General features: G+C 39.3%; 1 protein-coding gene across 1 annotated transcript in view; it reads right to left on the reverse strand.

Annotated features, from left to right (window-relative positions):
- DYNC2H1 (dynein cytoplasmic 2 heavy chain 1) overlaps positions 1-13,745 on the reverse strand; it is a 372,682-nt gene that overhangs the window by 288,390 nt on the left and 70,547 nt on the right. The window contains exons 40-45 of the mRNA XM_034758872.1: positions 11,285-11,414; positions 10,026-10,181; positions 7,608-7,867; positions 3,886-4,132; positions 2,330-2,481; positions 1,602-1,746 (exon numbers count right to left, since the gene is read on the reverse strand). Of these exons, the coding sequence (XP_034614763.1) occupies positions 1,602-1,746; positions 2,330-2,481; positions 3,886-4,132; positions 7,608-7,867; positions 10,026-10,181; positions 11,285-11,414 (1,090 nt within the window). The remainder of the gene's footprint in view (positions 1-1,601; positions 1,747-2,329; positions 2,482-3,885; positions 4,133-7,607; positions 7,868-10,025; positions 10,182-11,284; positions 11,415-13,745) is intronic.

Raw genomic sequence — 13,745 nt, forward strand, 5'->3', positions numbered from 1 at the left:
CTTGATTTTTAACTCATGGAATAACTGCATAGCTCTCTTTGAGGATGAGACAATCATCTACACAGATTTATACTAATATACCTCTACTTCGATATAACGCTGTCCTCGGGAGCCAAAAAATCTTCCCGCATTATAGGTGAAACCGCGTTATATTGAACTTGCTTTGATCCGCTGGAGTGCGCAGCCCCGCCCCCACAGAGCACTGCTTTACCGCATTATATCAGAATTCGTGTTATATCGGTTCACGTTATAACAGGGTAGAGGTGTAACTCAACAAATATACGGATAAAGAATAAGCCATATGAAAAGCATGCAAGGCATGAGACTGCAACTGTTTACCAAAAGGATAACAAATATTTTGATCTGATTCTCCTTAGACTACTATATGTAAGCTATTGATGTTCAAAATGTGTAGAATTTCAAAGAATAGAAATGTTGTTACTATTCAATACACAGTAGTGTTTCTTTAGTGTGTTTGTTCTATTAAACCTGTCAATTGAGGTCTGAAATGGTTTATCAGTAATACAATTGTCTGCATGGTGAGAAATGGCCTACTTATTACATTCTGTAAACTTGGCTCTACCTCCACCATAACCATTTATCATCATAAAGATTCAGCCTTCCACTAATGGAAAACTTTTGGCTAAGCTAAGTTTCCTTAATCAAGATTTTCGAACATCTAATAACCTTGCCTTACCAGAATGACACTTGCACATATTTCTTTGAAGATTTCAATTATGTGACTAGTTGGAGGCTGTGCCCATGCTCTATCTGCTTTTAAGGATGTGATCATTCTACCTAGATGTGTGTTAAGCACTTGGGTCCTAATCCATGTAATCAGTCCTACTAAATCCAGTGAGACTATGCTTAAATGCTTAAAGTGATTACATACTTGGCTGGGACCCTACAATTTTGAGTGGGAAGTTAAAAATGTATTTGTGTGCCTAAATGTCATGTTTTATATGCACACTATTTGGAATACTTAGTCCTATCTAAGTATGGCTCCCATCATCATACAAAATCATAGTATCTGAGCAACTTGCAATCTTCAGTGTGAAGCAGAGTTATCCTCATTTTACAGATGGAGTATGGAGGCACAAAGAGGCGGAATCCACCATCTACTAGTGTAAATGATAGATTCTCTGGAACTTGAAATCATGATTTGAGGACTTCAGTAACTCAGCCAGAGGTTATGGGTCTATTATAGGAGTGGGTTGATGAGGTTCTGTGGCCTGCAATGTGCAGGAGATCAGACCAGATGATCATGATGGTCCCGTCTAGCCTTAAATTCCATGAGTCCCTAAGTGACTTGTCCAAGCACACACAGAAAGTCTGTGATGCAGCAGGGAACTGAACCCAAGTCTCACAAATCCTAGATTAGTGCCCTAATCACTGGACCATCCTTTCATGTCCATAACCACATGCATGTACCCTTCACTTTAATTCTGAGATCAACATAAAAAAATTACTTGCATTTAGATTTTAAATATGGTGAAACACTGTATAATCTATTGTTACTGTCTAAAGTCAGAGATTAAAAGACATGGCTGCGTCTCAATTTTTTATCTCCATTTCCCAAAAAAGAAATCAAAGCACTGTACCTGCTCATATACTTGAACCATAGATCCTGCCAGCTGATGTATTTTTGGTAAGGAACCCCAAACAGAGTGATTCTTTAGGTTTTTGTGAAGCACAGGCTCTAAATATGCACTATAAATTGTTTGCAGTTGGTCTCTTTCTGGATAGCTAGAGGAAAAAAAAGAAGAGTCCAAGGAAATTGTGATGTATCAACATTCTTAATTTCCATACCAAAAATGGGTTTGGATTTATATCTATAATTTACTCTGAATCTTCAATACATAGAACCTTAGTCCAGCAGTAACTTAAATACATTTTGGTTTTATCTGAATATGCAATCCTCAGAGACTTTCCATGTGCATCTTTAAATATGTTCCAATTTATAAACCCTTCCTCACAGTGTATTTAATCTACTAGCCAACCAGCATTTTAAAATAAGGCTGTAAAGCTGTAACCTACTAGAAGCAAAGTAATCCTACTTGAAATTTTATTTCAGATACATAGGCACAACAAGGTACATTAAAATAATTATATATTGTTCTTTAACTGGTTTGAAACACCAAAAGGTAGCAACAATGATACTATATATGAAGATTCTACATTATTAGGAAAGATTAGAGGCTTGTCTTGCCAGACACAATCACGTTCCATGTTTTCAAAAGTCTCACATCAAGAAGGACAGGCAGAGGCAAACAGACCTGCAATCTGAATCTAAGATCTTAAAGTCAAGTAGGTTCTTGCAGACACTTACTCAATTGCACAAAGACGAACAATAGAAGTAAATCTGGATGTAAGTTTATGCCTTCCTAATGTTCCCCCAGCAGACATGGATGTCACAATTTGGATACTTTCTAAACCAACCCATTCAAGATTTTCATCGTAAAATCCTTGGTACGTCAGAATCTTTAATATAACAAAACAAAATATTTTAGTAAAATTAAGTGAAAAATAGCAAGGTGCCTAATGAAAACAATAGATTAATGATGAGTCTCTGATTACTATTATTTGTTAAATACCAACAATGTACCCATCACTAAAATTTTCCTCAAAAGTGTCTAATATATTATTCTTAAGCAACTGTGCAGCACTATAAACAAAAATGTATATGGCACTTTATAAAATCATAAATCAGGCCAGATTCTCCTCTGTGAACCAAGAGCACAAAGGAGCTACATTCCAGGTGTAACTGGACAGCTGACAATTCCTCCTGGAGGGAGGTAGCTCTCAGCTACAGTAAAGCCAAAAGACATGGCTCCTTCCATAACCTCCACCAGAGTAAAGGGCAAATCAGGCGTGGAAGGGGGCATACTGGAGCTTCACTCTGCCAATTCTCAGCTCCTGAGTGGTCCCTTAGAGACCATGAGCAGCTGAAATAAGTTAGGGCAGCCCTTAGCCCACAGTCTTTGTCCCAGATAGCTTGCAATGTAAGAGAAAATTAAACCAAAGGGGGAAATATTTCAGTAAAAGGGAGAATGTAGTAAATTCATTGTTAAAAATCAACCAACAACACAACAGATTTGTGGGGTGAAGGTGGGGAAGAGGATTTTAAGAAGGAATTTGGAGAAGGAGAAAGAATGCATGAAGGACAGAATGTAAAAATGAGGAAAAAGTTATTTTTAAAATACTGTAAGCATTACATTTCAATTTCCAATCTTTGAGGAGAGAAGAATTATACAAACCCCTAAACTTACTTTGTTAATCACTATAAGCTTTTGGGGACAGGGACTGTCTTTTGATTACATATGCAGGGCCGGCTCCAGCTTTTTGGCCGCCCCAAACAGCGAAGCAGGAAAAAAAAAAAAAAAAAAAAGCCGATCGGCGGCACTTCAGCGGCAGCTCAATTACGCCGCTTCCTTCTTCTGCGGCAGTTCGGTGGCGGGTCCTTCGCTCCCTCTTCCTCTTCGGCAGCACTTCGGCGGCAGCTCAAAGAGGAGGAGAGGTACTGAGGGACCCATTGCCGAATTGCCGCCGAAGACCCCTTTCCATTGGCTGCCCCAAGCACCTGCTTGGTTCGCTGGTGCCTGGACCCGGCCCTGTACATGTGTTTAGTGCTTAGCACAAATGTAACCTTGATACCGGTTGGCATCTCTACATGCTACCACACTACACATAAACATAATGATAATAAACATGTAGGATGTTAACTATTAAGATCACCAGCATATTGTAAGGTGTTCAATTCAAAATACTCTGCCTGTATATCAAATGATTGGAAACAGGACTTTAATATGTATTTACTGAATCATAATAAATTATTTATAGTCTATAATTCTAAATATAATTATTATCAAAGCCATATACGTTCACCTGTTGCAGGAAAGCCACTAGAGTGCTGGTTCCCCATTTATCAGGTTTGGGAAGGTTGATCTCCTTTAAATATAAAACCAGCCTTTCACAGTCTTTCGGTCTGTATACTCTCCCAGTATTTGTACTAATTACCATGCAAGTCTGATTTAACTTTTGGAGAAGATGTCGAGATGTAGTTTGTGCACTGCAGTGAACTGTAGCAATCTGAGTGGATCGGAGTTGGGAAAAGGCATAACGAAGCAACATTCTAACAAAATAAAATATATAAATATATATTTTATATACACAGAAATTTTTAAAAAACAATTTGAACACCTTTAAAACTGCCAGCACACTGTTTAACGTTCTGCATATAATGTACTGGATCAGTTTTGTTGAACTAAATATTCTTGATTATAAAATCAAATTGTATCATTTCACATTTATGAAGTTCCAGAAAAGTACTTATACAGATTTGTGTAAGAAATAGCTAGTTAGTGAACAATGAAATATGGCCCCAAACCAGCTATTTACAACATATGGACAATGGAAGTCAATAGGGCTCTGCAAAAATTCATTAGTCCTCTCATGCGGTATACATTGCAGGGTAAGAGCCTATGCACATGAGAATAAAGAAAATAAAAAGGAATGTTATGTATCTTTTTCTTTTAGGAATCGTATTTATGACTGAATTTTAAACAGTGGAAATAGCATTAGATTGTTAAGAAACCAGTAAAAAAAAGAATATAATCTATTTGCAAATCAACAGAGACACAGGGGAAAAAAACTGGATTCACACTTATTACCATTATTATGTGAGGGGTATGCCCTCACCCTATTAAGGGAGAAGTTAATGAGCTCTTCAGGGCTCAGCGAGCACTAACTAGACACAGCTGTATGGCTTGCTCTTTGAGGGAATCAACAAGCATATGGATAAGGGTGATCCAGTCGATGCAGTGCACTAGGACTTTCAGAAGGCCTCTGATGAGGTCCCTCACCAAAGGCTCTTAATCAAAGTAAGGAGTCATGTGATAAGGGGGAAGGTCCTCTCATTGATCAGTAGCTGGTTAAAAGATGGGAATGGAAACAAAGGGTAGGAATAAACTGTTTTCACAATGGAGATAGGTCAATAGTGGGAGAGTTCCCTGTAGTGGAACTTGTGCTGTTCAATATATTAATAAATTATCTGGAAAAAAAGGGTGAACAGGAATGTGGCAAGATATGCAAATGATACAGAATTACTAAAATAGTTAATTCCAAAGAGCACTTTGAAGAGTTACAAAGGGATTTTGTTGCAGATGAAATTCAATGTCGATAAGTGTGTAGGCCAGGTTTGACATAAGTAACTTGTCTCATTTCTTAGTAGGCATAATTGGAAAGGTGAATGGAAGGTCAAGTTGTAAATAGGGGGTCGCCAAACAGTATGCTGGTGTAATGCTAAGGACTATGGACAAGATAAACCTTGAAGGTAAAGATCAGGTTCCACGTGAACAGACATGGACATGGACATGGACAGAGCATGCTGTACAGGGATTGGTTCCTGCACAGTAACCAAGCCAATCCAAAAACATATATTCTTAAATTTACACATTACATTGCATTTGCTTTACATTCAATTTGTGTAATGTGTAAATTCATATAAAAGAAGAGATACAAAGTCATCGAGTCCAGTCCCCTGCCCGCATGGCAGGACCAAATACTGTCTAGACCATCCCTGATAGACATTTATCTAACCTACTCTTAAATATCTCCAGAGATGGAGATTCCACAACCTCCCTAGGCAATTTATTCCAGTGTTTAACCACCCTGACAAGAATAACCAGTGTTTATTCCAGTGTTTAACCACCCTGTTCATTCCCTCTGAAGTATCTGGCACTGTCCACATCCTGTATCTGCCAATCAGGCAAGGTGGACCATTGGTCTTACTCAGTATGACCATTCGTATGTTCTTATAGTATCTGAGCGGTGGTGTGAATGGCTAGCTGATATGCAGCAGCAGCAAGCACTCAGCAACAGCAGTTACAGCAACAATTGCTGCAGCAGTGAACCACCCACTAGCAAGTTCAAACAATGCAACAACAGCAACAGCTGCTGAGGGAGTTGATGATCCACCAGCAGGAGTTCCACAAGGAGATGATACAACAGATAGTGCTCACCTTACGCTCACCTTCTGTCAGTACCCAGGAACTTAACCAAGATGGGGCCAGACAATACCCTAAGGCCTTTTTAATTACCTTTCAGAGCAGAGCACTAATCTCCTGATGGAGTAGGCTTTGATTTTGGCTCCATACTTGATGGGTCTGGCACAGATGGCCTACCATAACCTAGACCTGGAGAAGTCTAAGAATTATAAACAAGTAAAGTCAGCCATCTTGGACAATTTGGACATTTCTGAGGAAACTCACGTCAATGACACTACCAGTGGGACTACCAAGCATCTCAAGCAACTGAAGTCGGACCCGCAGAACAGGGGCCAGCCACTACTCCACAGTAGTTCGCCCCCAACTAGAAAAGATACCGTCAGTGCCAGCCCAGTGACTTGCTGCTCCTGTGGCCACACAGAACCCATAAAAAAAAGAATGCCCTCTTAACGAATGTGATTATGCCCAGGGCTGGAGTGCAGAAACCCATGCATGGAAAACAGCACTTCCCAAGTTGATGGCGCTGGTGATGGTCCAAGAGAAAAGAGTTCAAGGACTTGGACTCTGTCTGTAGTTAGACAGTGGTCCAAGTCTCCTTCACAAGAGATGACAACACCCCCAAAAGGCTGATTTCATCTACAGTGTATACATGGCAAAGTGAAAACCTAACCCAGCCAATGTTTACAACTGATTGTGGGGACATGTACCAAGGTGACAGCTGTACCACTGGTGGAGAAATTGGAGTATCCCATAATGGGAGACTGATACTGGCCATTTTTTTTGGCAAACAGGCATCCTGGTTGATCACTGCAGAATGACCTGAAAGCCTGGTAAACCTTGGGGAATTGGAAGACCCTAAGGAGGGAATGTCATGAGGAAAAGAACTGTCAGCCCCTGCAAGTGAGGAAGAGGTTATCTGGATGTGGAAGCACTCCTACAGGATGGGAATTTTGTGCAGGCATAGAAAAGTGACCCTACACTGAACCATGCGTATGACCAACTGGTCTCTGTAAAGGGGAAGTAATGGAGCCTCATCTGGTCAAGCAGTATCCACACTTTGTGCTCGAGAAAGAGCACCTGTACCGAGCTCAAAGAGATACACAAACAGGGGTAATAATGTTTTGTTAGTCACAAGGAGCAGGGGAAAGGAATTCTTATTTAAAGAGAGAGAGAGAGAGAGAGAGAGAGAGAGACCTTTGCACACCCCAAATACACCCCGAGCAGAGGAAGGACTCTGTTAGGGTCAGAGAAGGAAGTAACTCAAACAATGTTCTGGTAGTGACTAAAGGGGCCCCCACCAAGCACAAGTATGTATAATTTACTATTTGCATTCCATTAGCACCAAAGTTCCAATCAGAAACAGCATCCCATTGTAATAGATGCTGGACAAACACACACACAGACTGAGACTGATGTTACTAATTTTTTAGTGATAGATGTGTCAAAGAACATTTCAAATGGTTCTATTAGTATTTCATCTAAAGAAACAACTTTATCAATGGAGCAGAAATCTTCACTATGCAAAAATGTTCCAAAACTTTATCACCAAACTTAGAAAAGTTAGATTAAAACAGTTAAAATAAAAAACAAAAACAAACTTACCCCTTTCCACATCCTTCAGGCCCAACAAGAAGAAATGGCTGCTTATTGTCAAAGTCTAGCCATGGTCTGAAGTAATCTAAACCTCTCTGCATGTCAGGGGTTTGAATGACAGGAAGTGTTCGGAGATTACTAAAGTCATCAGCAGTCAAATGTATAGGTTTTCTCAGCTGATATGACATTAAATGTCCAGTGTCAGGGTCATAATATGTGTCCAGTGGCTTCCTGGGATCTGGCGGAGATTCTCGTGCCCAATTAAAAATCTTTACAAAAATTTTAAAAGAATAACAATTAAGCTGTTAAAAATCTGCATTCCTAATAACACAATAACTATAATTATAAGTACATCCAAAAAAACTATGTTAAAAGAATATTAAATTTGCAAAGTCAAGCACTGAAAAATTAGGAAATGCAAGAATTAAGGTTGCCTATGCAACTTTAATTCAATCCTGTTGTGCAAATACATTGGGTAGTGAGTGAATGAGTGGGTAGTTATCCAATATTTATTTTTCATTCGATGCGTGGTGCCAGACCTCATGGAATAAATGTCCTCATTCATTTCCTTGAGTCACTGAGGGCCTGACTTTACAAAGTACTTAGTAGGTTCAAAGTACAGCTCCTACTCACAGTCATGAGCACTCATGTAGCACTCATGAGCACACAAATGTAGCCACAGACTTCTCACACTGAGTAGAGAGAAAATGAGGGACACACAATTAGTAGTCAACTGTAAACAAAAGTTAAAAGTTACGAAATTCCAGAATTAAGGCTACCTAAAGCGATAACTGTATTTTTCTTTTTAAGTAACTTTTTTCTTTTTCCTATTTTGTGGTCTGGTAGGAATACCTACCATGCACAGTCATCTTTCTCCTTTTTCTAACACTTTTAAGATATGAATGAAACTGTGTGTGAGGATTTACTTAGAATTTATACAATCTTAAATCACTTCATGTTATCCTGGGCTAAAAAAGTGTGGCTGCACAAACTATGCTGTCAAGGGAAATTATGGGTTATTAAGAGAAGTCCTGAAGGCTGCAGCATGCCCAGTACAGAGAGTCTTCAGAGAACGTATCTGCCAAATTCCAACAAGTCTCTATGGAACATGTGAGAACTGAGATATTTGGAGGCTTACAGTTTGGCCAAATTTGGGCAAATTTTCATGGGGATGACAAAAGGCACATCCATCTCATCAGGGTGATGCCTCCTGACAAATTTCAAGTCATGGAAGTAGTAAGTTTAGCGGCATTAGACCTGAATGAAACAATTGTAAGAATGTTTTTAACGTGGAAAAAGACACATAATATCCTCAGAAATGACTAAATTGTTTTAGCTGAAACTTTCCCAAAAGAAATCAGCCTTAGGCAAACACCCAATACTGAAAATTTCAGCATGAACAGGTGATGTTTGTCAAAGATAAAAACAACTGAAACCTGAGTTCTGTAATAGAAAATGTTAGGCAACTTTAAGGATAGGTGATAGAACCAGCACCACCTATAATAAAATGGAATACGTTTGTGATCAAAGAAACGGAAATTTAAGGAGGGATGGGACTAAGAACGTTCTGAAGTATGTACATGTGAATAAACACTTTTGGGAGGCAACAGTATACCCACTTTTTTTTTTTTTTTTTTTTTAAGAAATTATGATTGTCTCCGCATGTTGAAGGGCTGGGAGGAATGAAGTATTTAATCAGCAGTCTGATACCCTATGCTCCTGACTAAAAATGCTCCTGACTAAAAACCTTCCGTTATCTTCCAAAAAATACAAATGCATCATTTGTAACAAAACAATATGATATCGTCAGAATTAATTTAGGGCCCAATTTTGCAAGCCCTTATACACATAAGAAGCTTTAATAATATGAGTAGTCTAATTAACACCAATGGGACAACTCACGTGAGTTAAGTTACTCATGTGCATCCACGGCTAAATTCCAGAACCTGTGTTCCTTACTCATCCTGCTTAACCTCTCAGTGGCATTCAACACACTCGATCACTCCCTAGTTCTTGATAACCTATAACCCTTTGGCTTTTGTGATCTCATCCTCTCACAATTCTCACTCTACCTTAGTGATGGCACCTTCAAAGTCTCATTGGATGAGGTCTCCTCCTCTTCCCTTCTCCCCCTTTCCATGGGCTTCCCACAGGGCTCCATCCTTTGTCCCCTTCTCTCTTTGGACCTTATCTATAAGTGATCTTGACCACTCTCATGGATTTGACTACCATCTATCTACCAATGACACACAAATCTGCCTCCCTATGGTTGACCTATTTCCCTCCATCTAATCTCAAATTAGATTATAAACTCACTGAGGCAGGGACTAACTCTTATTGTACTTTTATACTCTGAAACCATAGCAAAATCAAAATTTCTGTTTCATTCATCTTGTAGTTTGAGATAAGATAGAAAATGATTATTACCTCTTTTGTAAATTCTAGTCGTGATTTCATGTTGAGATTTCCACCAAGACCCCGCATCAAGCTAATAATAAATTGTCCACGATCAGTGCACCCACGGAGATGAGACAACCCATTCATCACAGTGCCAACTAGACTTGTTTCTACCACATAGTCATTCTGTAAATTGGAATTTATAATAGTATATAATAATTTATAATAATAATATAACTTTAAACAAATTTCTAGCAATAAAATAAATGAGTTATGGTGCAAGTAAATATGGCAGTTTCGTTGCTATTAGGAGCCACTTTTAGACTTTTAAAATTGGTAGAAAATGTGATCCATTTGCAATCACATGCTTTTTAAATATTTACTTCGGACTCTTATACCAAACCTACTTATTATTTATCAGTTCTCATGTTCAGTCATCCTTCTATTTTAGAGGTTATGAGGCTACTGACTGCAAAGAAATGTGCACAAATGGAGATATGTGCCCAGAAGGGACCCTCCATGTGTGGATCTCACTCTCCCCCATAGAATGGGGTGGGTAAACAACAGCTTCTGCAACTGTGTCCCCCTTTTCCTAGATCCCACACAAGTATAGACATCTGCACGGAGGAAAGAAACAGCTATGGGAGAAACACATCTTAATCCCCATCAGGCTATGTAGATTTTCCAAGGAAATACAGCAAGATTGCCTCTCAGCACTGGGGATCCCTCTTAAACGAAATTCCATGGAACAGAGGCCCAGCTGCACAAGGCCTGCATGGCTCCATTGTGAGGCATATGAAGCCAGGGAGGAGTACTGGAGCCATAGGAAGCACAAAGCAAGCACAGAGACACAAGCGGTCTATATGCATAGTAACAGACTCCAATCTGGGATCCATGGGTTTTCAGGACATCCTGCACACTTCCCTTTCCCCCAGATAGCACAAGTGAAGGGAAATGTCTGTAAAGCACAGCTTGCAGAGGTTCCCGCCAACATAGAATTATTTAATGACTTATAACATTGTTAATTTTTCCTCAAACCTAGCAAATCACATGCCTTCTTGATAAGGATTTTGGGCAGAAATTTCAAATTTTCTGAGCCTAAATTTAGATACCTAAATCCATGATTAGTTAATGGAAGCTCTGGGAACTGGGCATCTCTGAAAAATCAGACCCCTTATTTAGATGCCTAACTTTAGAGACCACATTTAAAAATTCTGGTTGACATCTACACCAAGTTCATAAGTTTGAATAAAAGCCAGAAAGTTATTAAGACTTTGTGAGTTACTCACCTGTTTTAGAACCCAGTTTAACGCCTTTTCAAAATAGTCCCCAATCCAATTTTCAAGATTATGTCTGCATTCTTCAGGCTGGTTTCTTAGCCAAGATTTTAACAAAGAATTAAGATCTGTATCTTCATCACTAGAATAAGACATACTTCAGATTAAAACAAAAACAAAATAGTCATGTATCCATGCAAATGGATGCGGTATGATCTAAAGGCTCAAGCAGGATGACTGAGTCAAGAGGCCTGGGTTGTGTTCTCAGCTCTCCCAATGATCCACTGTATGACTTTAGGCCAGTCATTTAACCTCTCTATATTTAAATTTGCCTTTCAGTAAAAAAGGGGTCAGAAAATGTATGCTCTTGAATAAAAAGCATTAAGATATGTAGAAAAAAGATGTAAACTAGAAATGGAGTATCTTTATTATTACTGTCAAATGTCAAAATAAGGCTCTAGTACTATGAGTAGATGTGAGCATTTACTTTCTGATTTCTGTAATTACAAGAAATGGACAATGGTTTAATTTTGATTCAGTGCAATTTTCTTACATTTTTTCTAATAAACTTTGCTTTCTTTAAAATATTTGGGGGTCTTATAGTGTTTAGAGGCAATTTAAAGCAATCCATTCTCTGAGTCAGGGAAAACAAACTTCTGACCTTTGGTGAGAGAAAGAAAGGAGCAAAAGATATGACATTGGGTCCTTGGTGAAAGGTGTAGGGCAAAAAACAGCCCTTCCCTACAAGGCTTTACTGACCATAGTCAGTAAAGTGCAAAGAGACTGACTGGAGACATTTAGGAATCACAAGTACAGTGGTAGGTTACAAGGTAACAGATGAAAAACTTGACTTCAGAGATAAATAGGCAAATACGGGTAACATCTATACAGACAACTCCACCTACTCAGAGTAAATTAACATTTTCAGAGGTTAGCATTACAATGAAATCATCAGTTTTATAATAATAAAATAAAATAAAATAAAATAAAATAAAATAAAATAAAATACCATTCATAAAAATTAACTTAAAAAAGGAAATTACAGACTTGCCAGCGTAACTTTTATACCTGGAAAGATATACTGGAACAAATCATTAAACAATCAATCTGTAAGCATCATGAGGATTATATGGTTACAAGGAATACCCAGTATGGATTTGTCAAGAACAAATCATGCCAAATCAACCTCATTTCCTTCTTTGACTGGGTTACTGGCCTAGAGAATAGGGGGAGAAGCAGTAGACATGATATAGCTTGATTTTATTAAGGCTTCAGATACAGTCCCACATGATGTCAAGTATCAGAGGGGTAGCCGTGTTAGTCTGAATCTGTAAAAAGCAACAGAGGGTCCTGTGGCACCTTTAAGACTAACAGAAGTATTGGGAGCATAAGCTTTCGTGGGTAAGAACCTCACTTCTTCAGATGCAAGTAATGGAAATCTCCAGAGGCAGGTATAAATCAGTATGGAGATAACGAGGTTAGTTCAATCAGGGAGGGTGAGGTGCTCTGCTAGCAGTTGAGGTGTGAACACCAAGGGAAGAGAAACTGCTTCTGTAGTTGGATAGCCATTCAGAGTCTTTGTTTAATCCTGATCTGATGGTGTCAAATTTGCAAATGAACTGGAGCTCAGCAGTTTCTCTTTGGAGTCTGGTCCTGAAGTTTTTTTGCTGTAAGATGGCTACCTTTACATCTGCTATTGTGTGGCCAGGGAGGTTGAAGTGTTCTCATACAGGTTTTTGTATATTGCCATTCCTGATATCTGACTTGTGTCCTTTTATCCTCTTGCATAGTGATTGTCCGGTTTGGCCACTGTACATAGCAGAGGGGCATTGCTGGCATATGATGGCATATATAACATTGGTGGACGTGCAGGTGAATGAGCCGGTGATGTTGTAGCTGATCTGGTTAGGTCCTGTGATGGTGTTGCTGGTGTAGATATGTGGACAGAGTTGGCATCGAGGTTTGTTGCATGGCTTGGTTCCTGAGTTAGAGTTGTTATGGTGCGGTGCGTGGTTGCTGGTGAGAATATGCTTAAGGTTGGCAGGTTGTCTGTTAGTCTTAAAGGTACCACCGGACCCTCTGACCGCTACACTATCTAAACTGCTACATGCCACAAGCAGCCACAACAGTAGTTCCCTTAACCCACCCAGCAATATTGTTAATCTTTCCAGCTATACTCTTAGCCCAGCAGAAAAGTCTGTCCTATCTCGGGGCCTCTCCTTTTGTCCCTGCAGACCCATGAATATGATACAGTTCTGCGGTGACCTAGAATCCTACTTTCGACGTCTCCGACTCAAAGAATATTTCCAACATACCTCTGAACAGCATACTAACCCACAGAATCCTCCCTACCAGCACTACAAAAAAAGGGATTCTGCATGGACTCCTCCGGACGGTCGAAACAACAGACTGGATTTCTACATAGATTGCTTCCGTCGACGTGCAAAGGCTGAAACTGTGGAAAAGCAACATC

This window comes from Trachemys scripta, chromosome 1, assembly GCF_013100865.1.
Source record: "Trachemys scripta elegans isolate TJP31775 chromosome 1, CAS_Tse_1.0, whole genome shotgun sequence".
In the NCBI taxonomy this organism is placed as follows: Eukaryota; Metazoa; Chordata; order Testudines; family Emydidae; genus Trachemys; species Trachemys scripta.